This window comes from Telopea speciosissima, chromosome 8, assembly GCF_018873765.1.
Source record: "Telopea speciosissima isolate NSW1024214 ecotype Mountain lineage chromosome 8, Tspe_v1, whole genome shotgun sequence".
Lineage (NCBI taxonomy): Eukaryota > Viridiplantae > Streptophyta > Magnoliopsida > Proteales > Proteaceae > Telopea > Telopea speciosissima.
The window spans coordinates 12414496-12441984 of record NC_057923.1 but is presented as its reverse complement, the minus strand read 5'-3'; the positions used below and the strand labels follow the sequence as shown (position 1 = coordinate 12441984).

Here is a 27489-nt window from a genome sequence, read left to right as displayed (position 1 = left end):
AAATTTCTCAGGCTCAAATAGAGTTTCTCTTGAGCCATAATTAAGGGGGAATATAGCTTCACCGATTGCCATTATTGCACTTGAATAGATGTCTTAGAAAAGTAAAGGAAATTTCGGATCTCCAGCAAATAAAAAGAGGTAATTAGGTGAAAGAATTCTTTTCCCCTTGGGCTCTCCATTATTGGATGCAGATCGAAGGGTCGGTGTGGGGGGGGGGTCCCCTACTTCCTAAACTGATGTAAGGCTAAAGCACAATTGGGGGACAGGGTCTTCTAGTTCACATGGTTAGAGACATATTCTTGGAAACACAACATGCTTAAGAGAGATCAATTCAGTTTGACTTTCTTTGGAAAAGGTTAACAACATTAGTTAGATAGTGGTTGAATTCTTTTGTAATCAAGCTTGCTTCTTATTTTCATCATCAATGGTTGTAAGAATGACCTTTAATTTGGAGATGGTAAACCTCCACAAGCTCCCATACCCCGGCCTCTATGAGGTTTTGGTTAAGTTTAGATGGGTGTGAATCCTTATTAATTTCCATCAAAATCATAATTGGAGAGAGAGATAGAGAGAGCAACAACATTGGACCCATTGCAGAGGAAATATTTTTTTATATTAATTTTAAGACCGAATTTTTCTTCACCCACGGCAAAGGAAAGATTTTTTTTTTTTTTGTTTTGTTTTAATTTTAGGACTGCATTTCTCTTCACCCACGGCAAAGGAAAGATTTTTTTCGTACTAATTTTAGGATCGAATGTTTCTGCACACATGGCAAAGGAATTATCCTTCACTGCAGGGCTTGAGGGTGCTAGGACGGGTCCCCAAGGGAATTTTTGAAACCGCCATATTGAAGGGAAGGGAGGAATAGTTAAGACCCTAGGATAGTGGATGAATCTTGCTCCACCAGCGGAGGAAACTTTCCATGGAGTTGGGTTTCCAATACTAATGCTTGGAACAAATATCCAAAACTCGGAATCCGAGTCTGCATTGGTTCTGTTCTGAATCGGCTTTGAATCGGCCGATTCAATTATGATTCTCGAAACAAAGCTTGGCATCCATTCCATCACTCCAATGGCCTTCAGCCAATGTATCATTATTTCAAGAATTCAAGCCTTCTCACTTCTTTTATGAAGGTGTGCCTGACAATTCGTTGAAGACAATTGCTAGAACAGTTGATGGCAAGGATCAAGAACTTGGGTTTTGACCTAGTGGAAACTGAATTTTGGTTGAAACATGGTACTTTCTCCCATTCATGGAGAAACCTTGGTTGGAGGGGTTTCTGCCAAAACTACTGAGTTGGAAGGGTTTCTATCAAAACCAAGTCGAGATATGCCTTTCTTGGTCGAGATGAGGTATTATATAGGCCTGGTTCAAGGTGGTTCAACCGAAACATGGTCGAAATTGGTCGAAACCACCAATACATGGTCGAAACCCTGCACTTTTAAAATTCCACCTCCAACTCCTCTCGGAAACCTGCGAAACCAAGATATCTCGGTGGTTTTGACAAGTTTCGATCGAGTTCTTGATCCATGATTGATAGTACCTCCATTAATAGATAGCAGGGGTCCTAGACATGGGATTCTTGATTTTGGAACCTCGCCCTATTGAGAGGGATAAAAAAATAAACTTTATTTTCTGTCATGGGATTGGACTATATTGTAATATTGAACCACGAATGGCCTATGGTTTCAAAATTCAGAATCGAATCGGGTGAACCGATTCCGATTCAAATCAGCCAATCATAAATTTTTTGCTACTCTCTTTTGAATGGGCATCAATATACTTGCATTGGGTCCTCATTTTTAGTCATTTCTCCCCATTTTAGCTGGTAAAATAGTAGAAAATCAATGAAAATTATCTCTTATAGCAAGATATACGAGTGTTTTGAATTTTAAAAAAAAAACCCTAAAAAATCACAGATGTAGGAAAATCTTTGCTTATTCTTCATAATTCCAATTTCTAGGATTCGGGCTTATTCCAAGAAGATTTCGAGTTATGTCTTCTAGATCACATTCTTGAGAGATTAATTCAGTTGATTTGGACAAAGATTCATAAGGGTTCATCCTCCACAATATCAAACCCTATTCATAAGTTTTATTTTTTTTTTATTTTTTGGGTGGATTAATATAGTTAATTTGTAAGGTGAAGATGAGCTAAAACCTATTCTTAGGTCTGAGCAACGATAAGCCGCAAATTTTATGGTCACAACTTGCTTAATTAGGTGGAGATTAGAGATATTGTCCACCAAATTATTTGCCTAACAACAACATCATAAAATGTTACTTCTCAACTATTTATTAATATGAACATGACATTTAAACTATTTTGTATTAATCTAAAATTATATTAGAAAGATGATCTTGAATCTAAAAGATTTGAATATCTTTCATTCTTTCTCTATTATTATATGATTTTAATTTTCAATGAGATTAGAGATCTTGGCCACTAAATTAATTCTGATTACATCGTTCATGACGTAAATGTTGCTTCTATGCTCACATCTCCCTTTTCATGATATAAATCGTTTGCCTAACAACGACATCAGAAAGTGTTGCTTCTTAACTCTTAACGGCAATGAAAATGACGTTTAGAACATTTCGTATTAATCTAAAATTACTTTTAAGAAGATGATCATCTAAATGAAAAAGATGTGGTCTCTTTCCTTTTTTAGAGTTCCTTTTCCCACTTTTGTTTTGAGACAATCATGGGTAGGTAATCTTAGGTTAACAACATATAAGATATTAAATAGAGTTTTGAGTTACAAAAGAAGATAGAGAGTTGAATTTATATGATTGACAATTTCATTTTAAGCAAATTTTTCCAACTTAATCTCCTTAATAATTAATTAGTGGATCAGATTAGAGATGATGGTGTCCACAAAATTAATGCTCATATCATCATAAATTTCAATAGTCCACCACATCCAAGCAATTGGGACATCTTCATTGAATTGCATGCAGAGGAACACAATTTCATGGACAGCCATATTCTTGGGCTTATCATTTCAAATATTTATCCAAACTTACCTATCGAATTAGGGATGTAAATGGATCGGATTCGGCTTGGATAGTGCTATATCCACATCCGCATTCGATTAGCTTTTGGACGGATTCGAATAGTGCTAAACGGATACAGACATGGATACGGATCGGATGTTTTATCCGTTTACATGTAAATATATATAGCTTTTTGGATAGCTATAGCCTGTCTGTATCCGTATCTATTTAGCTTTCGGACGGATTCGGATAGTGCTAAAAAGATACGGAAACGGATTTTGACTATTCATTTACATCCCTATATTGAATACTTCTTTTCTAATTTCCCCTCTAAAGGAGACTTTCACCTCTCTTTCTCTATTAACTTTTTAAAATGGTCAAATTACCCTTCGATGGCACAATTAAATTTTTATATGTATATTTTTTAATTTAACTTCCTAAGTTAACTTAACTACATATATTTCTCACTGAATTAGTGGGTTTATTAAAACAATAAATTATTTTAGAGAAAAGATCCCTACATGGTTGCGCCCCCTATGCCGTCTCACACAGCACCATGAAATAATGCCCTTACCCCCTGGGTGGATACCAAGACATGCTCTCCCATTGATCCAAATGTTGGTATAGAGACCATGCGATTAAGCAGAGATCTCTTGCCCATTATTTTAATATATATTTAAATTAATTTAATGTGGATGAGTCTTGGCACAATGGTTAAATTATGCCATTGCAATGTACACCAGAGATTGAGGATGGCCAAGTGAAGGTTAGAATGGAATATGGATATTAAAGGGAATAACATTAATTATTGAGTAAATTACTCCCCCCTCCCCTCGATTATGCTCTAATGATAAACCCCACCCCTGGGTTTTGAGTAATGACTCTCCCCTCCCCTAAACTTAAAAAATTCTATCAATTGTGTCCATTTTGACTGACGGTGTGCAAATGAAAAGACAATAACACCATCATCACTCTCCGATTTTCACCATCTAAGAGGTCACAATCTTGGATGTGCTGGTGGAGCTTGGCCGCTATCGCGTCGATGTGGCTCTGCGTCCTGAGCTTACCGGCGGAAAGGTTAGCATGGCGACAGTTTCTAATTAGGTAGAGAGCATTGGTGAGGGTTTGGTATTTCCTCCATTAAAGACGAAATAAGCTAGTGTGAACCAGCGAATGCTCTGTTTTTTTTTTTTTTTTTTTTTAATAACTCACCAAATTCTATCCCTCCCATTCTGATTTATATCAGTTGAATGCTTTCCCAAAATCGCCTCTGCCTTTGGAACTCACCATAGGCATCATGAGGCCTTGAAGTAGGATAATTTTCAACTGGATATGGGTAGCTGCCCCCTTGAATCCATAGGTAAATTAGCCCCTGCAAAAGAAGGATTGCCTGACGAGTGGCTATGGTAAGAGTAACTAGGGTACGTGGTTGTAACCACCAAAGCCCAAAGCCGACATAGAAGAACGACCCGTCCGCAAGGGAACAGGTCTTCCCTCAGGTGAGGAGAACTAGAAGGAACCCCTTTTCTTGCCCTCGTCCTTAATCACTTTGTGCACAGCATCCACACCTTTTGCCAAGCATAGCCTATCTTTACCACTTACAATGATAAACTTCTCCTCCATTTTAATTTTGCATCCAATATCCTTTTCAATCTTCTGGATCACTTTCTCTGTGAAAAGTGCTTTTACATGTTTTTCTGTAGCAGGGACCCTTTCAAAGAAATCTTGAGACTAGCGATTGGCTCCAAGAGTGGTAGGGCAACCCTGAGTAAAGTGACCTGATTCTCCACATATTTTGCAGATCATTTCTTCTTCCTTCCGTTTCTTCCAGTTCCTCTCTGTAGCCTTTGATTTAGCTTCCCATACCTTAGCCTCTCGGCTAGTAAAATCAGTTGGGACAACATTCGAGATGGGATTAGAGATAAAAATTAGGGTTTATCGATTGGGTTTACCTTCAGTTTAGCTGGATAGCATTTAGAAGAATATGGCCGGAGATAACCGCTAACATGTACGATGATGTTCTCTGCTCCCGCAGGAGGAAGAAGAAGAGAGAAGTTTTCTCTTTTCTTATTCGTTTTCTCTTGTTATTAAGGGGGTATTATTGGAATACTACAAATTTAAGCGCAGTTTGGGGTTTAAACGAATATAATTAAAGTGATGTCATCACTTAACTCCTTTTTTAATGGAATGGGTACGATTGATAGAATCTTGGGAATGCAGGGGAGGAGAGAGTCATTACTCAAAACCCAGGGGAGGGGTTTGTCATTAGAGCATAATCAAGGGGAGGGGGGAGTAATTTACTCTTAATTATTATATAATACACAGTTAGTTTATCTTAATACATACTTAAAGAGACAGATTTTTAGGTTAACTGGAAAAATAGTGAAAATTGAGGGACAATTTTTATTTTTTTATTTTGGTAAAATTGAGGGACAAATTAGGCAGTTGAAAAAGAGGAGAAAGAGAGGTGGATTTTTTTAGGTGAAAATCCTTGAAGCTGAAGTGGGGGAGGGATATTCATTTCTAGCTGGAAAATTGTAGAGTGGGTTACAGTTAGGGGTTCAGTAATAGCCTAACCCTATCTCCCCTTAGTTCAACCCCGGCCCAGCCCATCCCATGGTCGGGCTGGGACATTGCAGCCTAGACCCAGCTTTACCAAGCTCAACCCAATCCAACCAAGCCCTGATTGACCTTGATTGGGTTGGGCTGGGCCAATTTGGCCCTAATTAGCCCCAATTTTTGTCATTTCAAGGCTAGGCAAGGATAGACTAGCCTTATTTTATGTATAATATTATTCTATATTAATTATATATTATATAATTAATGTTTATACACGCACAAGGCAAAGGGTTCTATGAGCAAGTAGAGTACTCTACACCCTCTCATATTTATTATTTTTAATCACTCTTTATGTTTTTTTTTTTTTAAGTAATATAATAATCCATGTGAGATGGCAGAGTGTATGCCTTGTCGCCTTAGGCTCAGAGAGTTTTTTCCCAATATACAAAGTCAGGCCAGACCGAGCTCAGCCTGAGGCCTGAGCCAACTACCCAGAGCTTAGAAATCTCAACCCCAGCCCAACCCACAGGCTGAAAAGCCCAGTCCAAGCCCGTTCAGGTTCAAGACGGGCTTGCTGGGCCAAACTTGCACCCACAGTTGCAGTAGCGGATTTTAGCAGAAAAAGAGAAGCAGATTTTATCTGTATTAAAATCTGTAGTCAATTCTCAATACCCCCTTTGGGCTAAATCAGTAATATCAAAATCAAATGGACTTTTAACCGTTGGGCTTGGAAATCTCAACCCTAGCTCAACCCACAACCTGAAAAACCCAGTCCAAGCCCGTTCGGGTTCAAGGCGGGCTTGCTGGGCTAAACTTGCCCCCCCTTGTTTTTTTTCCATGAGATGATTTCCAGAAAAAACAGTTCCAAAATCAAATACCGATGTATCACAGTATCAGACATTTTGCCGTCAAAGATTTTGATACTAATACATATTTTTACCATTTTACCCTCTATCCATACCTTATCACCGATTCGATTACTCCATATGCCGATTCCTAAAACGATGTTCCCATTCAAGAGAATCGGGGCTGGACACAATGGAAACTGGTGAATAACTTTAAATGCCCAATCAATTGGAAGAGATGACTGAATTTTTTGACAGGGCAAGTTCTACCCAACAAAAAAATATATATATGGGAGAGGGTTTATTGTTTAAAAAAAAAAAAAAACAAAAGAGGATTTATGATGCTGCCAGTATGGGGGAATCTCCCACGCCACCTTACCGCAATTGGGAACCGATTTTGTCAATAGAGGGCCCGCATAGAGAGGAGAGAAATTGTCGAGATCAGAGGAAATATCTTCAGAATTCTTCTAACTAATGATTTGATTTATGGGGGTTCTGGTGGTTGCAGCTGTTAATGGCAAAGCATGCATCAGCAAGGGAAAATTATGCCCTTACTGATGCCGGTGCACTTGCTAGTAATCCATCACTGTAAATGGCTTGAAACTAAACAATAAGCTTACAGGCGCAGAAGAGGGATGAATAGGAAGGAGGAGAATTCCAATCATCAGTGTAGTACTCTACTTAAGAAGGTTGATGAACAGAACATTTTTGTTTGATAAGAACTAGTGGATGGAATGCAGTGTTCAACTTTAAGGACCTTAAACTGATAAAAATGTCAAAAAAAAAAAAAAAAAAGGCCCATGAGCAATTAATGGTTGCAGCCTGTACAACCATTTTTGAGTGGGTCATGTGAATGATTTAATCTAACAGAGCAGCATGGAGAGAGAGACCTGCTCCTTCAAAAGAAGAAAGGACAAAATTAAGTCAATATTTACAAATCAGATTTGCAACTTTGATACTCCCAAGAAAAGTCAATGTCAAGAAGTTACATTGGTTTATTGCATATGGGACCAGATAACAGCTCCTGCAAGCTCCTAGTTAATGGCCAATCCTGGCAGGCTTTAGCAATGATTTTCCTTGACAATAATGTCTCCTGAGCTTAATTTCTCTTAAATCTGTTGTGTAACTCGTACAGAATTATATTGGTTTCTGGCCCCCCTGCATTAACTGCTATGTTCTTCCATAGGACTCCAGTTTTAACACCATCACGTTGTCACCCTCTCAACACTGAGCCCACCATGCCAGAAGTTCCTTCTCCCTCTTTCTCTCTCTCATCCTGTGATTATCATGAACCAAAGGCAAAGGGAAGAAGATGATCAATCTTATAAAACCCAAGTCAAAAAATAGAACCCAAGGCAGACATGTTCACTTACCTTGGAGATTTGTATCCAAGACTCAAGCGTCTGGAGAGCTTTCCCTGAGTGATGTGTTTCTCTAGCCAGGGTTACTCCTTCACTCAGGCTGCTCACATGCCCACTCACTAAGAGAGCTGCTGCTGCGTTTAGTATCTGTTCGATTGTTCAGGAAACCAAGAGAAACGATCTCTTAGAGGTATGTTCACCAGCAACCCAATTAATCCATTTCTACTATCTTCCATGTGTAAAGATTTTTATTTTTTCGTATTTGAATTATATTGTTTAATGGAACTCTGTACTCATATCAAAATCTATTAGGAGAATTTGCAGAAAGAAACTGTGTGGTACCTTCTTTACCATCTGATCAAAAGTCATTCAAGGTTTTTTTTTCCCATTTTTTCATCCTTCCTAATTTTGTTCAACAAAGGCATTGCTCAAAAAGACTTACAAATGCATCTGCAATGGGTCCTCTATCCCCAGACAGAACACGCCTCAGTACCTCTGCATTATACTCTGGCCCGCCTCCTCGCAAGCTTTCCAGTGTACATCTTTGTATTCCAAAATCCACTGTATGCGTTATGTTTTAGGGTCTAGTTAGAATCTTAAAACTATCAAGTGGAAGATGCAAAGTAAAAGGAGGAAGGCATGCTTTGATGTTTGTAGGTTTGTAAACAAAAAAAAAATTACTCTGTTCATAGTATACTGTGAACCGAAACAAACAAGGCAAGCAAGAAATTTACATGGATCAAAAGAAAACTTCTCAATCTTTTCAGGAGTAACATCAAGGGCCAGGCCACCTCCTGCCAACATAGGTAAAAACAATAGGTTTGTAAGTTCTCTTCTGTTGCATACCAGAATTTAAAGAAAGAAAGAGGCCTTGGAAACATCAGAGAAAACTCAAGATTTAAGCATAAAAAGAAAAGGATATTACCAAGGGGGCTCATTTCGTCTAAACCCTCTGAATGGACAACTAATGCTCTCTTCATGCCAAATCTTTGTAGTGCTTTAGCCATTTTTTCGACCTATGCAAAAATGAGCATTCCCTTAACACATACCATAGAAAATTATATGATAGAGAAAACGTGACAATAAGCTGTAACAAACTTATAGCTGAAATCTATTTGAAACTGAAAAAATCAACATGCTTTAAATGGACAAATCCACTAAACTGAGCCTTATCCCAACTAAATGGAGTCAACTAGATGAATCCTGTTTAACCATTCAATACACACAAGAAATTTCTTTTTGGGTAATAACTCTGTTGACATTAAGAAGTAAGCAGGGCTTGGATAAACCTGCTGCTTGAACATGGCTATATACGTATACTTGCAGGTTTCACAAACTTTAACCTTTTAACGTGATGCGATCTTCAGGATATCTAACATTGGTATCCGATGGGCCATCCATTTTCATCAGGTAAAATTGGTAAAGTTTCATTTGATTTCATTTTTAGGAGTGACATAACAAATCAGTTTTATTGTTTCAAAAGGTAAGGTAAGTAATGTAGAAGTCCATAGTTCAGCAAAGATTGCATCATAATCTCTTGATATTTCACTTGTCTTGAAGCCCTGAAACCAACATATTTTAATTCGTCATTTTACTCTTTGTTTTATTAGGCTAGGGATGAGATAATTTTATTTAGTCCTTTAGTTTCTTTCAGCGTCCTGCATAGCATACTTTCACCCCGTTATGAGAAAGACTATTTAGTAGAGAAAAGGCCAAAACCAATAATTCAAGTCACATATCAGCCGCTAGGACATGTACACATTGTATGATGGAAAGAAGTGTCCATGCAAACCAAATGTCTTGTGCATAAGGTATGTCTGTTACTTGTTAAACCCATTGAGTCTGTATTATTACATAGTTTGACCTGAAATGCAAAGCTTAGATCTCTAGGAGCATGCTTCTTCTGCTTAACATCTATTTAAACATATCAATGGAGCTTTTACTAGATTATACCAAGAAACCAGGGGAAAAACAGGTGCTTCTACAGTGGGTCAACATGAGGATGATTCTTCCAAGGAAAATTTGTTTCTGTGTCCTTTGGACTTGGATCAACCTGCTTTAGAAGATACTAACTTCTTGTTGGCAAGGGTGGATTCTGCTAGTTTGCAGAAAAACAGGTGCTTCTACGGTGGGTCAACATGAGGATGATTCTTCCAAGGAAAATTTGTTTCCGTGTCCTTTGGACTTGGATCAACTTGCTTTAGAAGATACTCGCCTTCTTGTTGGGAAGGGTGGATTCTTCTAGTTTGTATCAATAACATTTTTTTCCCTTTTATGGTGCCCATTAAGCACATTGGAAAAGATACATCATATTGAACTAGGGACAAAACAGACAGTATCAAGAGATTAAAGGAGAAACCAATAGTGACGAACTTCACTCAGAAAAGGGTAGACATGCCAGAACAAGCAGCATGTAGGTTAACTAATGATCATAGCATAAACAAGACATGGGGGGAAAAAAAAAACTAATAATGCTAAATTTCAGTATGGTAGAACTTACTAAATCTTCCTTGTATACACCAACAACTGCAAAAGGTACCCGTGCAGGATTCAACATAGGACCCAAGATATTGAACACAGTTTTCACTTTAAGCTTCTTCCTCACAGGACCAACAATTTTCATTGCTGGATGGTACTTTGGAGCCATCATGAAACCAATGCCTGCTTCCTTTACACATCTCTCCACCCCCTAGTATCATAATAAAAAGGAGAAAAAGAAAAAGAGAAGGCTTAAAATAAAATTTTAAAAAAATGGGGGAGGGGAGTGGGGAATAACATTAACACATTAGATTTCACCCAATTAAACACAAGAATATATGCATTAAATGCTTTAAAGAAAACATTCAAAAGGCTCACTTTAGAATTTCTTTATTTTCTTCTTTGAGAACTCCATAGCCACAAATTCACCTCATATAGTTTCAAGAACCTTACCGCTAGGCATTCTCATATAAAGTCTGTTACTTATTTTTTACTCGCTATAAAAATTATGGACTAGATATTGTGTGAAATAACCTCATAGAGCAGAAGTGAGAGGAAACAATAATGGAAAGCTTAATGCATTATGACAGATCTGATACAATTAGATATATGATGATGGAATTCATCAGGAAAAATGAACTGTCTTTGTCTTATAATACTTGTTATGTTCTTATAGATTGATAGCCAAGAAAATTAAATTTGTATCTAAACATGCCACATACTTGATATGTAATATAATTTAAAAATATGCACAACAAATTAATGCCAAGTTTAAATATCTTACCCAGATTAAAATAGCTATAGCAGGGGATTTACACCTGGAACATCATAAGTGGCACAGGTTTGGCAAACATTCTCAGGGTTCTAGGTAAAATAGTCTATTTTGTTGTATGAACAAAGTTAGGTGTAGGGAGACGCAACTCATGCATTTTTGTTCCATCCACTAAACCAGATCCTTTGTCGAAAGTGTCTAAGAACTAGCAGAACCAAGATTCATTGGTTGCAAATATTGTATGTTGACAAACATTAAGGTTCAATCACTACTGCTAGAAAACATAAAAGGCTTAGAGTTTTATGGTCTGATGCAATAGGCTTGTTTATTGATAAATTTATTCAAACCTCCCATAGAATTAATGCAAGAATGTAGTACATTGTGTTTTGAAACTGTTGAGAAGTGCTGCCCCAGTTCTTAGAATGTTAAAATAGAAAACCACCATGTTTACATCAATCAAACGTTTAAATATACAGAACTATTTTCGGTGTTCACCAATAAATAACATAATATTTACGCTAACCTGGGGCTCCAAGTCAATGACAACTCCCAATGTTTCCAACACATCTGCACTTCCACAAGCAGAAGAACTGGACCTGTTTCCTTGCTGCAAATCAAAGAAAATGTCATCCTTCTTCCTCTTATTTATTCATTCATTTTCCCCTTCTAATTTTAGCCGAACAGATACCAACTAACGTCATTTTCAGGAAACCATATCTTGTGCAAAAGGAGATGTCACCTTTGCAACTCTCACGCCAGAAGCTGCAGCAAGAATAGAAGCCCCAGTTGAGATGTTAACTGTATTTGCCCCATCTCCACCAGTTCCAACAATGTCAACTGCATCACCTATATTTTGAACCTTGAGACTGTGTTTGATCATTGCCCTTGCCAATCCAACAATCTGCGTTTCATAACTATTGATTGTGTCAAACAAGTGAAATTATTGAATTAGTTAGAAGAATTAAAGTGAGATTAAATTTCAAGGAACTCAGTAAGTTGTATTCATTATTTGATCACAAGAAAATACGGAGGGGGGCTCACTTCTTCAAACGTCTCCCCCTTGGCTCTCAAGAGAACAAGAAAAGCACTGATCAATGCTTCATTAGTGTCATTCAACAGAAACTCAAGAGAGGCCTCAGCCTCATCCTCGGATAAATCTACCTTACTTATAAGAGATTCAATCAACTGCAAAACCACAAAAGACCACAATGAAGGCTTCCATTACTAATAAATAAATAATAACAGTAAAACCAGGGCAAAATATAGCAGACAACTTCCAAACCTCCTTAAAGGATCCTATTGAATTTGTGGGATTGTGCATAGCACCTGGCTCACAGATCACAGCAGCGGTTAAACCTTTTTGCTTGATTTGAACGGCTGGTGAAGAGAAAAAGCATTTCTGGGCCCCAAAGAGATTCCGTGGAGGAATACAAATGCCCGCATGGAAAGCCGGAATGCGGACACCATGAGCTGCCATTGCCAACTTGTTTCAAATCGGTCGAAGACCCAATTGCAGAGCTGCTCTGGGAAATTAGTCCGCAGCCCTTCCAGATTGAATCAAAATTGCAGGATAAGATCGGGATGTCCTTGCAGGCTGCAGCAGCAATGGCGATAAAGATCAGAGAATCAGTGAAACAAGTGAATGAATTGCATGAGTAGACGACTGTTACAGGCAGAGTCTGCAGAGACGTAATTGTCAGTCGAAGTACCGTAGAAATAATACATTACAGTGACGAAGTGCTGCTGAACAAATCGATGTAGATTATAGCCCAGATCTGAAGAACATATTTTTGGTGTTTTGAGGGAAAATTCAAGTTGTTGGGGAAAGAAAGATCAAAAAATGGAAAAGGAACATCCCTCGTACTAAACTAAAGAATCAAATCTCCCATTCCTATTCCAAAACAAAATCGCAACATCTGATATTGCATTGATTAGCCGAGGGGACAGAGGGCATTGAATGATATCCTATGAATCAATCTATCTTTTTTGGGTAGTTATGATGAATCTATCTACCTTGATACAGCAATAATTAGAGAAAAGAATAGAAGCTTAGAATGTTGCAGGATTCAGGATCAGAACATACCTTATGTCTCGCTAACGAGTAGAGCTCTATAAACTTCGATTCAAAGAATTTATGGATTTGGGTTTTACTGTGTGAGAGGATGAAATTTGTTCAAACAATAGAGTAGAGATTCAAAACATCAGGCGAGACGACTGGGAAAGACGAAGAGAGGTCCGCTGTGCGGCTTTGCCACATAAACGCTGTGTTAGGAACGCACGAAAATAAAAGGAAAACCAGGCGATCTCTTTCTCTTTCACGGGTTTTACTGTAGTGTATGAAATATAAATACATTATTGGAAAAAATCTGTTTGTAATAACCAAGTTTTTATTTTGGTAGATGTTTGTAACCAAGTTGGGTACAACAGATCTTTGTAACCACTTTTTTTTTAACCCTTATCTATAAGAGAGTACATTGTCACCATTATCGCACAATGTGACGTAACTCCACCTCTCTTATTATTGCAGTTCGCTCCGAAAGATTATCATCACCACTGACCAAATTTGAAGTGAAAGACACTTATTTCTTTTCAAACTTGCACTTGTTCATCGCCTGGACTATCTACAATCTCTATCATCTACATGTACTTCTTGCTGAGTTCCAACAGTTGCTCCAGTTGTTTCAACATTTCCTGCAAGTTTGTGTAGAATCTCAATCATCTGCCCCTGTGTCACAACCATGGTCCCTCTTGAAATTATGAGAACTTCACATTCAGATGGCATCTGAAACCTCTCAAATCCATTGTTCCCAGTAAAATCAGATTCTTCCTTACATCTAGCTCATGGCTCACCATGATCAAAGTTTGCACAATCTCATTAAACATGTGAATCTGTATTGTCCCAATACCGACAATCTTGTTTTTCGCATTATTTGTCATTTTGATAATGCCACTCTCAATTGCATAATATGTGCAAACTGATCGCTGATTGAACACATATGAAATGAACAATCAGAATATAAAATCCAATTTGAAGTATCCATACCTGTTAAAATAGTGAGATAAACATCTCCACCATCACTTACAAACCCTTTCACGATACTAGCAATAGATGATTTACCATCATTCTCCTTAGCCTCCCTTTCTTTTCTATCCTTCTTATACCTTGAACAATCTTCTTTATACGATATTTCTCCTCGCAATAATAACATATTATTTTGGGAGAGGGATGGGTATGCTACTGGAATATTATAAGGTAGCACCCTACATGTCCATCTCTCTCTTCCCCCTTTGAAATGACTCCCTTATCCCTCAAAAGACGGAATAGAGAGATAAAGACACATAGGGTGCTAGCTTACGGTACCGCTAGCATACCTAGCCTTTTCCCTATCATTTTATAACCTTTAGACTTTGAGCGACCATTGTACTTGTTGAACTCCTTCAGTTTCTCACTTGATCTGTCTCTACCTTGACTACCACCTGCAATCAATATGCTATCCTTCTCTAACACCCCCTCACCACTATTTTTCTATCATGTCTCATTCATCACCAAGGCAACAATAACTTCATCAAGTTTGATAGAATCCTTACTAAACAGTAATGTAGTCACAATGTGATCAAATAAAAGAGGTAGTGGCGCTAACCAGGAAAAGTGTTTGGACCTCCTCTTTGATCTTCACATCAAGAACCAACAATTTCATCAATATCATGTTGAGCTCATCCAAGTGCACATCAAACTTCAGTCCCTCTCACAACCAAAGACTATATAGATGTTTCTTCAAAAATAGTCGATTTGTCAATGACCTAGACTTGTACCTGTTCTCCAGTTTTATCCAGACTTCTCTGTATCAGCCAACTCGATGACCTCACGAATAGTGTTATCTACAAGATACAATTATATATATTATGTTATTTGCTAAATCCCTCAACTCTTACCATTCATTGTCCTTCAACTTCTGAGATTTTTCTGATTTCTTCTTGATACCCTTGATTGTCCCTTCTTGCGTAAGAATATTCTTCACTCGTTGTTGATACAAAGTAAAGTCATAGTGTAGGGTATTTTGGACCTCCAATATATAGGATGGGAAGTAATGATGTGGGGTGAAGGAAAACTTTCCCCTTTAATAGGGGTTGTCCTTCCTCTTCTAACCCCCCCCCCCGGAAAAAAAAGTTGTTCTTAAATTTTATATTTTTGGGCAAATTTTTTTTGTTTAGGAGCATAGGTGTGCTAGCACCTCCCGCTCTCTATCTCTCTCCTCTGGGCAAAAAGGTCATTGCATGTGGAGGGGAGAAAAACAGAGCCTGGGAGGTGCTAGTGCACCCTCCGCTCCCAAACAAAGAACATTATCCTTTAAAAAAAAAATCGGCCAAAAGCTTTCTCAAGCTTGAGAATAATAGATCTTGCACCTCAATATCTATCACTTGGCATACCAATTGGTCAAATCCAAACCACTGAATCAGAATAGGACACCATTTATTGGTTTTGGTGTGGAATTTAGAGCCTTAATTCAATCATATGGCCATCTATTATTAATTTTTGTTGTCCTTTCGACAATCCAATATTTTGATTAAAGAGTCATATTACTTTACACTTGGCGTCCAACATTGTCCAAAATCAGAAATTTCTTATGGAGGGCTTTGCACAAATGGGCTAGCAACTAATATGGGACTCAGGTAGTGTAATGTACCAGTGTATCCTAGATGCCAACATTGTGGAGAGGAAGAAGAGACCCCAACGCATATCCTCTTAAATTGTTTCTTTGCAAAAGCAGTTTGGTTTGGAAGCCCTTTGTTCCACCGGGTACAATCTAATGGTCATGCTATTATTCAATCTTGGATTCAAGATTAGGATATTTTTTAGCCACCTTCGGAAGAAGCATGGTAGAGAGTGTCTTGGCTTATGTGGCTTTCTTGCATGGTACCTCTGGAGGGTTCAAAGCGACCTTTTCTTGTAATAGGGTTTGGAAGCCAATTAATGTGATTAGTGTCATGCAAAAGGCCGAGATCAAATTCTTACAAGCTCATGGCAGCAGCAATAGGGTGGTTCAAATGAATACTCTAGAGTCTGCTAGTGCGAGTAGTAGAATATGGATTGGCCTCCCAGTGTAGTTTTATAAATTAAATATAGATGCAGCTTGGAAGGAGGCTCATCATGGAGGCATTGGTTTTATTCTTAGAGACCACCAAAGCCAGGTCTGTGTAACGATCTCGAATCCCTCATCATTTGAGTCTAGTCTTTTTGGGGACGCTTTGGCGGTGTGCAGTGGGTTGTTAGAAGTAATCACCGAATGTTTTGATCACGTTATTGTGGAAACAAATTGCAAAGAGCTTTGCACCGACATCAGCGCTTGGAAACACATCCATTCCTGGGAGCATCCAACTGGTGATTGAGAGATATCTCACATTCTTTCATTTCATTCCTAGGGAGATCAACTTTATAACTGACTCCTTAGCCAAAAATGCCCTGTCTGTTACGAGTAGGACAGTTTTACCTAGGGAGATCAACTTTTCAATGCATTGTTTTGCCTCTTTCACCTAAGAAGTAATTCACATATTCTCTTAAGACACGGAAAAGGGGAATCTTACTTCTTCTCCTGGGTTGCACACAACATCTACCACTTGGCAGATTTGATGGAACTGAAATTTTGAAAATAAGTAGCCTAATACCCACATGTCAAGTTTCACCCCAAAAAGAAGTTTGCCAAATGGCAAAACAATGCATTGAAAAATTTGAGACTATCAAAAGTGTGCATGGACCACCTATGGGATGCATAGATTTACACAGGAAGGAAAATGTTTGAATGTGAGGGTTACAAGTGACATGACGGTATCAGACGAGGTAAGCTCCATGGTTTGTGCAGATCAAGAATCTTTCACCTTAGGCCCTGTTTGTTTCATTGTGAAATTTTGCATGTAAATGATATTCTACATGAAAATTTTTCTCCGTATAAATATTTTTTATTTCAATAGGAACAATGATCCATATCAGTGGAACTTGAAGAGAAGAGAGAGAGCACCAACCAGCCCATCGAGTCTGGCCCATCAAGCCAGCCAACCGAGACCTTTGGGCCAACTGTTAACTTTCTTGAGCCATTTGAGGCCCACTACTGAGCTAGACAGTCCATGCGTAGGGTACTTATTAGTTGTGTGGGAATTTGATCCGCACGAGGCCATCATGTGGATTTCTTGTCATGCCCTCTCAGCAAAAATAAAGGACCCACACACTCTCCACCAAAAAAAACCCCTATTGTACAATTCGTAACCTAGCCCTCCCATTTGCCCCAATTACTAATTTAAGGATTGTGTCTATTTTGTTATTTAGCTTTCAAGTTAGATCCTCTTTTGTATGTAGTTTTTACTTTATCATATTGTACACAAGAAGGGAGATTGAGATCCTCTCCAGCGAGCACATCGCCCAGGGAGTGCCCAATGAGCATCCAACGGTTGGGCGTACACCATGACGTGTGCCAGCCAGCCCAGCCATGTGGATGCCTCATTGAACATTCATTGGGCGATCTCCTCATTGGAGAGGATCCGGATCCCTAGGGGGGATCTAGTTTCTATTTATAAATAAAAGAGAAGTTGTCTACACAACACCCCACGATTTGAAGTTTTAAAAGAATGCTTTTGTGCTGTGTGATTCAGCCATGGTGAGAAACCAAGGTCAGGGAGAGACTGACCAAAGCCATATGTGAGAGGCCCTTGTAAGAGGTGGTTGTTGTTTGGGAAGGTATTCTTATCTTCTTGAGAGTCATGTGGTTATTATATGCTGTAATTGAAGATGCCCATTGTTGAAAGAGTCTAAGAGAGTTAAAACCTCCTATTTGCGTGGACTACCTTTAACAGTTCTGTTTGGTTCAATCTTCTCTACCGAGATAGGTGATGCTGTCCTTTAGGTTAGATGTTCAGACAAGGACACCTTGGTTGTCTGACAATTGTTCAGCATTTGAGACTTATCATTAGGTTAACCAGATTGCACCAGACAAAGTATCCCAATGTGGGAGACCCTATGGCTGTTAAAAAAAAAAGGTTCTTCATGGCCTTCGACAAACGGCGATATTGAAACTGTTATATTAGAGGTCCCAACTCCCAAGTGATTGTTTGAAGGTGTCTCAGTTAATGCCTCAAAAAGCCATTTGAGAATTGGCAAACATAGGATGCATCACCTTAAAGAAAAGTTATCCAACATTACTTGTTCTGTAATGAAAAAGTACAAACATAGCTTTCAGAGCTTTCTAATACAGTAGAATAAATTGTCTAAGAGCTGACAGTTTACTTGAAACTTTGTGAAACTAATAACTAACGGCAAAAGAATGAAGTGCCAAGGAACACTTTTATTTGGTTTTGATGATTTTATGCAGCAGCACTGATGTATTCAATTGCTTGTTTGCATATGCCAGTCATTGTAGCCTCAGGCCCATAAACCTATATATTTGAACAAAGAAATAGGTCAGTTCATGAGAAAATCTTCTAGTATTCTAAAAATATTGTTGCCTCAGGTTCTTGTTTCATCATTGATATATCATATCCAATGTAACTTTGGCTTACCTCAATAGGAATGCCAATTTCCTCTCCAAGCAAACGCATTTTTTCAAGACCTTTCTGATAATTTGGACCTCCTCTCCTCACATATATGTGCATTTGTGCAGCTTTAAGCTTTGCTTCCTGTCAATCCAATGGATATTTCATGACTTGTCTATTAGAAGGTATAAAGATGCTGTAATGTAGTAAAGCCCAGATTTGCCTCACCTTCTCCCTCAATGCTCTAATTATGCCACTAAATGTAGCAGAAACATCGGTGAAATTAGCTATCCCTCCTCCAATTACAAGAGCTCTCTTGCGGCCATCAGGATTTGCAGTTACACACTGTAGATAATTACATAGTTCACACATGACAGCTAGGAAGAATAAGTAACTGTATAGTTCACACTGAAATCTAGGATGAATGAGTAGTTATATCATTTAATGAGCGGCCAAACTTACATAAGACAAAGTGGTATAGTCAAATAACATAGAAGGTCAATTCATAATTTGTGTAACCATATTTGCAGGACAATTTGGTTACACTACTACTCTTTTCATTTGTGACTGTAATGTTTAATTATGTCAACCACTAATGCTAGGACTACTATAAGATCCAGTTCATGGACAATCTGGATAAACTGGGAAATAAGTTCTCCTCCATCAGTAATATATTATATAAGGCTGAGCACGTTGCCAGGGTGCCCAGCATGTGTCTTCCTCTCTCTTCCCCATTTGGAAAAGACCCCCTTGCCCTCTTGTGTTCAGACCTGTGATTGGTCTATGCCGCTAGCTTAACGAAAGTTGAAGGCATGCCCAACCCTCTCCCATATTATATTAATCAGTATTCACTGAAGAAAAAAAATTAAGAGGGATAATTGGCAGCATTTTTAATTCAGTGCAGCATCCTGGTAGTAAATTTGTTGCTGCGATGTGCCACAATAAGATGCATTTTGACAATGTAAACACAGTCTCACACACAGGCACAGACTTACATCAATTACAACTCTGGCATACTGCAACACCTCATCTTCATTTGGGGCTCCACTATATTCAGCATAGTTCCCAAGCTCAGATGCATAGCCAAGATCCCCAACCTGATTAGTGATTAGGAAACATTCTCCAGCATTTAAGTAAATAATGAAAAATAAAGGTAATCGAAAACTTGGAATAAATCTGAAATAGGAAGAACAAGAGCTGTACTGTATCTGCATAGATGACACTTGCACCTCCTCCAGCTACCATAGTCCAAATTCGTCCAGTTGGGTTCAAAACTGTGAATTTCAAAGATGCGCTGGTCTGCAGACAAAGAACAACATTCAATGCATCAATTACTTCATATAATAATATTGCAAGAAGAATACCTCTTAGGATTAAGGGTGTCGATTGGTCTAGTTCCTTAACGGTTCCAGCCCTAAGAGGTCAGGACCAGAACCAGACCAATAAGTAATCGGTTCCAAACCTGAGATCCAGGACCATTAACTAATGGGTGGGCCGGTTCCAGTTCCTAATCGGTTCCAAGCAGTCCAAAATTAAAAAATAAAATAAAATTCCCTAACACATGCTACATAAATCCAATAATGTTATAATAAGACTAATTTCAATCACATGAGATATGCAACCCACCATCAATTTTTTTCTCAAATCACGAAACTAGTTCATAACTTCATACTCAATTAATAAGGAAGAACACCACCAACCTCCTAAACTAAGATTATTTTAAGGCATGTTCTTAAGTTAGCATTCCCAAATGGACCTTTAAATAACAGTTGAATCTTTAGTAACATAGAATATGGGACAAGAGGTATCAGTCAAAATTGAAAGAATAAAAAAATAAAGGGCTTGACCATAGCTATCATAACCTTAAGTCTTAAGAATTATATATAATATATAGGGTTAAGATGTGGATTTGTACCGGTTCCTAATTGGTCTATCGGTTCTAGAACCGTTGGGAGACCAATAACTTAACCGGTAGATCCAGAACCAGACCAATAAGCTATTGGGTGGGTCGGTTCTGGTCCAAAATTGACACCCTTACTCGGGATGTATAAGAAAACACATAACAACTCAAAGATGCAGAAATAGGTATATTTCAGAAGTGTGTTTTCACAAGTGCACATTTCTGAAGACTAGAAATGAATTAGAAACCCTCAAAGATCCTCAATACAAAACCAATAAACTGAACGATAAAATTAAATTTTCCAATCACCAAAGATTAATCTCATCGGTGCATTGACCTATGTTTTCATGAACAAATAATAGTAATCTGAACAAGCAGAAAAAGAAAAATGAAAAAAACTTTCCCAGGACGCCAGAGAACTATCGCCCCCACATGGGATTCTTTATTATTTTCCCTCTCCTACCCTGACCATGTGGGCCTTATGTTGATGATTCCATTATCCACACTGCCATGGGTTTGGCGTGTAGATTCCTCCCCACACTGGCATCGTGGGGAACCCAATCCCAAAAAAATTAATGAAAATGTTCAGAGCCCAGGGGTTTAGATTAAAGGGGTCTCTGATTAGTGGTAGTCTAGATAAAGACTTGCAAAATAATAGTGTTATGCTGTAACTATAAAGAACACTCCCACTATTGTGAGGAGAGGTTATCACGTAAAATTTCCAGCATCTACCTTTTCATCCAGCCGATGAATAAAGCTTTCTGTCGCACTCATTACTCTTCCGAATGGCATTGGGAATTCAATATTTCCCCACCTGCAGAATAAGGCGGTATCAGTAAAGCAAACTAATTCATTATACTACATCATTTTATGTACTGTATGTAACATAAACTCAACAAAGACATAAGAAAAAGTAAATCATACTTCTTAAAGTTCTTGAAAGCTGCAGTGTCATCCAGCTCGCCTCTCATATCTAAAGGATAAGGCATGCCATCAACCAAAGCAAAAGGATTCATCTCTAGGAAGGTGAAGTCCAGATCTGGTTGCACAGATATTGAGTGTTAATATTCAAGTAAAGTACTTCCAATAAATTCCAATGGAATTTCAGAAACTGGTACATAAATACATTAGAGAAATCAAGCATAGCTATAAATATGTTCATCAGGAAAAAAGAACATACCTACAAATAAAGTGAAAATTACTTTGATAAACTCCTCAATTTTATCTTTGACCTGGATCAATTAAGTGTGCTTTAATAATGGCAATTTTCACTACAATGAACTGAAAGGTTCCAGAAATAATGATTGGGGGAGGGGGCGATAGACAGAGAAGTAGTGTATCATTGCATAAAATGTAGACTACTCCTTGCAATGTGCATTACATGGAAACAAGCTTGGTAGTTGAGAAAGGAAATATACATTTAAAGCTTTAAACTCAAATTTTGAATGTCGTGTGATAGATCGTAAAATATAGTAAACAGATCAGTAGTCCACTTGGTTAAATATCATATGGAAATTACCTCAAGTGGAAGGGTTGCAATTAGTGGAGCACATGTTTCTGATGTGAAGGATGCCCCCGTTGGGACAAATATGGTCTTCACCTGGATAAAGACAAATATATTCAGCAACTATGGAAAAATAAGATGGCCAAGATATGTTGTATTTTAGATTTATAGCCATTGAATTAGCAGACAGCTAGCACTTCCAGTTGTACTCACTTTTTTTGTATATATTGCCACAATACATTCTTGAATCTATATAAGGAAAAAGCATGTGTATAGTATATTTCCATTTGCATTTCATTCTTGCACGTGTTGTTCGACTGCAAAAGGGTCATCTTCCAATCCACTGACATGTTCATGAAGATGTTGCAGTTATTAATTATGTGGTTTTATTTGACTGTCTTCCACGACACAATGGCACATGTATGTATTCCCCCACCCCCGGTGACTTCCCCAGTCATTTTGGCCTATGTTTGTACTTGGGCTCTTTAGAATCTCCCTTGTACATATTCTCAATGTAATACAATTTCGTTTTCTTTTGAAAAAAAAATAACAAGTTCATATTGTGCATACCTTATCCCAGTTTTCTTCAATTTCCATTCCCCCACATTCTGAAAAGCTTACGGTGCACCCAAGTCGCTCCGAAAGAATATTAAGATAAAATTCTTCATTGTGCGGAATGAAGGGCTCAACTATGAATGTTGTTATAGGTCCCTTGCATCCTCCCATCTCCACCTATAAATGCACAAAGAAGAATATAATGGAAATTAAAATTTGTTACTGGAGGGAGATGCACTGCAAGAAATATTCCTGCTTATGAGAATCAAACTGAATAATTTCATCGAATAGACTAAATACCTCTTTGCCAAGACGCTCTTTGACAAACGTAGCAACCTCAGAAAAATCAAGCTTTAGGGCGACTAAACCACTTTTCCCACGCTTCCCAAACAACATATCAGGCTTTACAACTAGTTTTTCTGACAAAAGCCATGGTTCTTTCTCTGCTAGCTCATTGAGATCGGTTGACTCTGTAATCTAAAGCATCAAATAGAAAAAGAATGCATCCTCAAAATTAAATATGAAAGTAAATCTGAGCTAAGCTCCCATAGGCTTCTTGCAGAACTAGTTCATAAAATGGAAAAAAACAAAAATCCATCACCAATGAGTTAAACATGATAACCAAGATTAAAAAACTGTATAAAACTAAAAAATATAATATACATGCATAAAGTTCACCACTTGTAAGAGTCAACTATCATAAGAAGCAAAGGGTGAAAAGAAAAGAAAAAACATAAATTCTTTTAGTTTCCAATTACAGGATACCTACTTTAAGATTTGAAGGTGGAACTTCTAACACACCAGTCTAGCCAGCTCTGTTGTCAAAGCAACTCCAGACTCGGAAATAATTTGGGAAAGCAGTTGCCTAGACAAGTGGATCTGCCTGGCTGAAAACGTGATAAATGATTCTTTGCTCCGTGGCTTTTGCACCAAGTTTCAGGAGCATATGATCCAAATGTTCCCACGTGGATTATTACTATACTATTTACTATTTCAAGTTCCCGGGGGGGGGATCCCAGTTTGAGTGCATTTCCTGAAAGAACTGAGACAACCATATTTTGGGTAGTAGGTCAACGGATCTTACGTTTTCAGAATTCGTTTTGACACATAATGGTGATAATAAATGTTAAACATCTACCTACAGATTAGAAATTTATCTGATGATAATTATGATATATAACTTGGATCATTTATTCAATTCATTGTAGTTAGGCAACTAGAAGCTGAAATTGATTAAGAAGCTAATAGAACGATGATCTTAGTCAAGCAATTAGCTTAGCTCATTCCTGGACTTCAGAAGCAAACAATAATGAAAAAAATATCCAAACTTCCTGTCATTAATTAAGCAACCCCAGCACCAAATAAGAAAAAGGGGACCATGTTGCGTAATCAAAGCCTAAATGGAGAAGATTAACACACCTGAGCAGATTTAATGCCCAAGTCTGTACCGGAGAGCCTCTTAAAATGCTCCTTCAATAGTCTCTTGGAATCATACTCTCTGATCTTCTTCCGTGCCATTTCGACCTAAATCCACGAAACGTCAAGTCATCAGAATGAAACTTTAAATTAGATCTGGGAATTAGATAGAAGAAAATGAAAAATTCATCAACAGAGTTTGTGTTTTTTTTTCCTCCAGAAAGCAATGACACATATTTGATCTGCAAAGTACCAAAGATGATAGTTTACAAGCTCAAATTAATGACAAATCTACAGAAACCGAGAGGAAACTCTGCTTCCGCGATGGAATCAAACACAGATGAGAAAACGAAAACGGAGAAAAGCAGATAAAGGAAGTAGAGTTCCGAGTGAGAAAGGAGATGGGATCTAGAACTGTAAAGAAAACCTTAGATCAAGACAGACGGAGACTTGCCTGAGCGAGAAAATGCAGAAGAGATGCAACAACCTCTGAAACAGATGCAGAGAGAGAGACAGGAGAGATAGAGGGCAAAACCGAAACAAAATTTCCCAACTTCGGGGTTGTTATTTATAGAGAGATGAAATGGGTTTTTTCTCCTCGCGGGAATTTTAATATTTCCTCTTCGCCAGTTGCGACTGCTGAAAGAAATGAGGTCACCTAACCGTTACAGAGCAGAGACCAACTACCTCTCTTTTCTTGTTTTTTTTTTTAAAAAAATTTTCAGGGTAAAAATTATTTTCCCCATTTACCCTTCTATAATTCCGATTTGACGGATTAGACTGGAGATGCTGGCAGCGGATGCAACTCAGCCGCCTTTAGTTATGAGGGACTGAATTTAAACCGAGCATTGAGTTCGGTCAACCCAGGCCGGCTCAACTCTGAGTGGTACCTCATCCTTATGAGGCCAAGGCCAACCCCCGGAGGATCAGGGTTTAAAAATCCAGAATCGGATCTGTATTGGCCCAACCGATTATAATCTAGAATCGAAATTTATCTGGAAAACCCTGGAATCGGCTTGTAGGATCTAACCTACTGATTCAGTTCGACCAGAATAGGGATCAATCTCGGTCGATTCCAATCCAGATTGGACTGAATTGGACAATCCGATTTTTCCATACTGGTTAAGCCCAAGCCCAAAATGGAAGTGATTCTGGTTCATTGACACTGGCTTAACTCAAAACCACTTGGACGGTTGAACCAGGACAAACTTTTGCAAAATGCCTATAGAGTCATAGAGTCAATAGTCAAAACCGTCCAGCTATAAGAACAAAATAAAATAAGGGAAAATAATAATCGGAATCGATATATTTTCACATTCCAAAAATTTTCCTCTTAAAATTGACTTCTTCTATTGTTTTTTATTTGTTTTTTAAATAAATTTATAGGGTTGCAAGTTGATCATGAACGGAGCAAAGGCGGAACATCCAAAGATGGTGGTGCAGTGCACCAGAATTGAACTTTGACTCTTTAAGTGAACATGCAACGCTTCTTAAGTTGTAACGACTAATGACGGAACATCCAAAGGAGCCAAAGACTATCTCCATAATTCACATCCCACTAGAATCGGTATCGGTATCGGCACCGAGACCAGTATCAGTATCGATATCGGTCATCGGTATAGTTCAAAGTGCTAAGGGCAAAAGCCAAAATCAAACGGTTCCAATATCTTAAATCGAATTCAATTAATAAATACGGTTTCAGTTTTATGGTTTTTATCGGTTCTAGTTTTGATTTTGTTACTGGGTCGAGAAAACAGTTTTAGACGAAACAAACCTGTTTTTGAAGCCCAATAAAGAAATCTTATGCTGGACTTGAACGACCTGTAGGCCTAAATTGTGATTTAAGAAATAAAAACTTTACATGGTGTAAATGCTAGGGTTGCAACAGGGTCGGATTGGGCCGGGCCTTTTAAAACTCCAGGCCAACCCTGAGTCACCTTAGCTGGGCTCAGGTCCAACCTGGCCCTGACTTAGGGTCTGAAAAATCCAACCTTGACCCGCCTTTAGGGTCATGGCGGGCTGACCCTGATTGGCCCTGACTATGGGGGGAAGGGAGATGCATGGGCTGGCCAAGCTGGGAAGTAGAAGAAGAAAGAACAAAAAAGAAGAAGACAGGATCGGGTTGGGTCAGGCCATGTTCGGCTCAGCCCGAGGCCTCAACCCTAACCCGGTGCGGCCCTAACCCGCCCTCAGGGACAAGGTATCTCAACCCAGGCCCTGTTTGAGCTCAAGACGGGCTCGGGCCATCAGGGCCAAACTTGTACCCCTAGTAAATGCACCACAATAAACTAGAGAGCATACACGGAATGCTAGGAGTAACCAGTTTTTTGTATTTTTTTTATCGACTTAGTATGAATAGTCGGTTCAACAACATACCAATTCTAAAATCAAAATAGAACCAATTAATATATGGTTTATCGGTTCTAATTCAAAAGGTTCGATTTGGTTTTGGTATGCAATTCACACCCTTAATCTCTCTGGCAATATATGCGTTGATATGCCAATCCGATAGCAATGCTTAGAACCATGGTCCCACCCTTATACATATTATATCAAAAAAAAAGTACCAGAATACAATATCGATGAGGTGTGATAAAATGTAGTACATTGGAGGGTAACAAAATTATTTCATGTGAGAAAAAGAGAGACACACACAAAGGTGCTCGCATACCCTTCCCAGAAGCAGTATCGACATCAGTCGTAACTTATACCAATATCTAACCAATATTGTGTTTCGTTATGCAAAAAAAAAAAAATTGTTTTGATTTGAAATTGATTAGATACAACCAATACATATCAATATCAATATCAACCGTAATCGATACTGTCATCAATACCATGAACTAAATCCATGAATGAATAATCTATCACTTGGTATTCCAAATCTATTAAGGATTGGGACTTTCGTGTCTTCATATACCTGTCAGTCCTTCATGTCAAAGGTTCTAACACCTTACGTACACCACTGATCATTCTTTGAAGATTTTCCTTGCATGAGTTGTTGAATCCATCTTTCTATACTCCCTTTTTTTGGGTTACAAGGGAAGGTCAATAGGGTGTTAGGTGAGAAGCAAAGTGATCCTTTTTTCTTAATGGGTCCCTCCTTATGTTCTTGAGTCCCTCCAATTGGGACGAAAAATCCATAAATGACAACTATACATATTTTTACAAAAACAAAAAAATGATAACCATACATATTGTGATTTTTTTATCTAAATCAAATGAAAAGAAAATCAAAAAAAAAATTTCTTCTTCTTCTTTGGAGAAGAGAAAGAAGAAGAGCACAAGAGGCGTTTGAAAGCCTGTAACTAGTTTTTCTTCCATTCCATCAATAATTTCATTGCTATAGTACATAGTCATCTCTTTTCTACCAAGGATAGCTTACAACCATGATATAGTATCAATCACATCGATTTCGATAACAGACCGATACGACAATGATGAAACACCCAAAAGATTTTTAAATTTTAAATTGAAAAAAATTTGAGCGTTTGAGATATGAATATCGATGCCGTGTTTTATAACCACGCTTACAACACATTGTAAGCAGTTAAAAAACAGGTTCTCAAGATCAATATATAGGGA

General features: G+C 38.1%; 2 protein-coding genes and 1 long non-coding RNA gene across 3 annotated transcripts; 1 reads left to right on the top strand and 2 right to left on the bottom strand.

The window, feature by feature from the left end:
• Positions 1-7330: 7330 nt before the first annotated feature.
• On the bottom strand, positions 7331-12574 carry LOC122671270 (anthranilate phosphoribosyltransferase, chloroplastic-like). The gene is made up of 10 exons (XM_043868400.1): positions 12294-12574; positions 12053-12196; positions 11751-11912; positions 11535-11618; positions 10262-10450; positions 8687-8777; positions 8496-8555; positions 8204-8322; positions 7774-7908; positions 7331-7676 (listed from the first exon to the last, which is right to left on the bottom strand). Exons 1-10 carry the CDS (start codon positions 12486-12488, stop codon positions 7614-7616), a joined length of 1242 nt encoding a protein of 413 aa, XP_043724335.1. The 5' UTR covers positions 12489-12574; the 3' UTR covers positions 7331-7613.
• On the top strand, positions 7821-19344 carry LOC122671271. Its single transcript, XR_006334324.1, has 3 exons — positions 7821-7951; positions 14817-14820; positions 19334-19344. It is a non-coding gene; the product is annotated as an uncharacterized LOC122671271 (long non-coding RNA).
• Positions 18152-24511, bottom strand: LOC122671269 (ATP-citrate synthase alpha chain protein 1). Its single transcript, XM_043868399.1, has 13 exons — positions 24359-24511; positions 23908-24012; positions 22789-22965; positions 22504-22665; positions 21949-22029; positions 21610-21661; positions 21354-21468; positions 21162-21243; positions 19733-19828; positions 19525-19626; positions 18758-18874; positions 18557-18673; positions 18152-18433 (listed from the first exon to the last, which is right to left on the bottom strand). Exons 2-13 carry the CDS (start codon positions 24004-24006, stop codon positions 18362-18364), a joined length of 1272 nt encoding a protein of 423 aa, XP_043724334.1. The 5' UTR covers positions 24007-24012; positions 24359-24511; the 3' UTR covers positions 18152-18361.
• Between the last annotated feature and the right edge of the window lie 2978 nt (positions 24512-27489).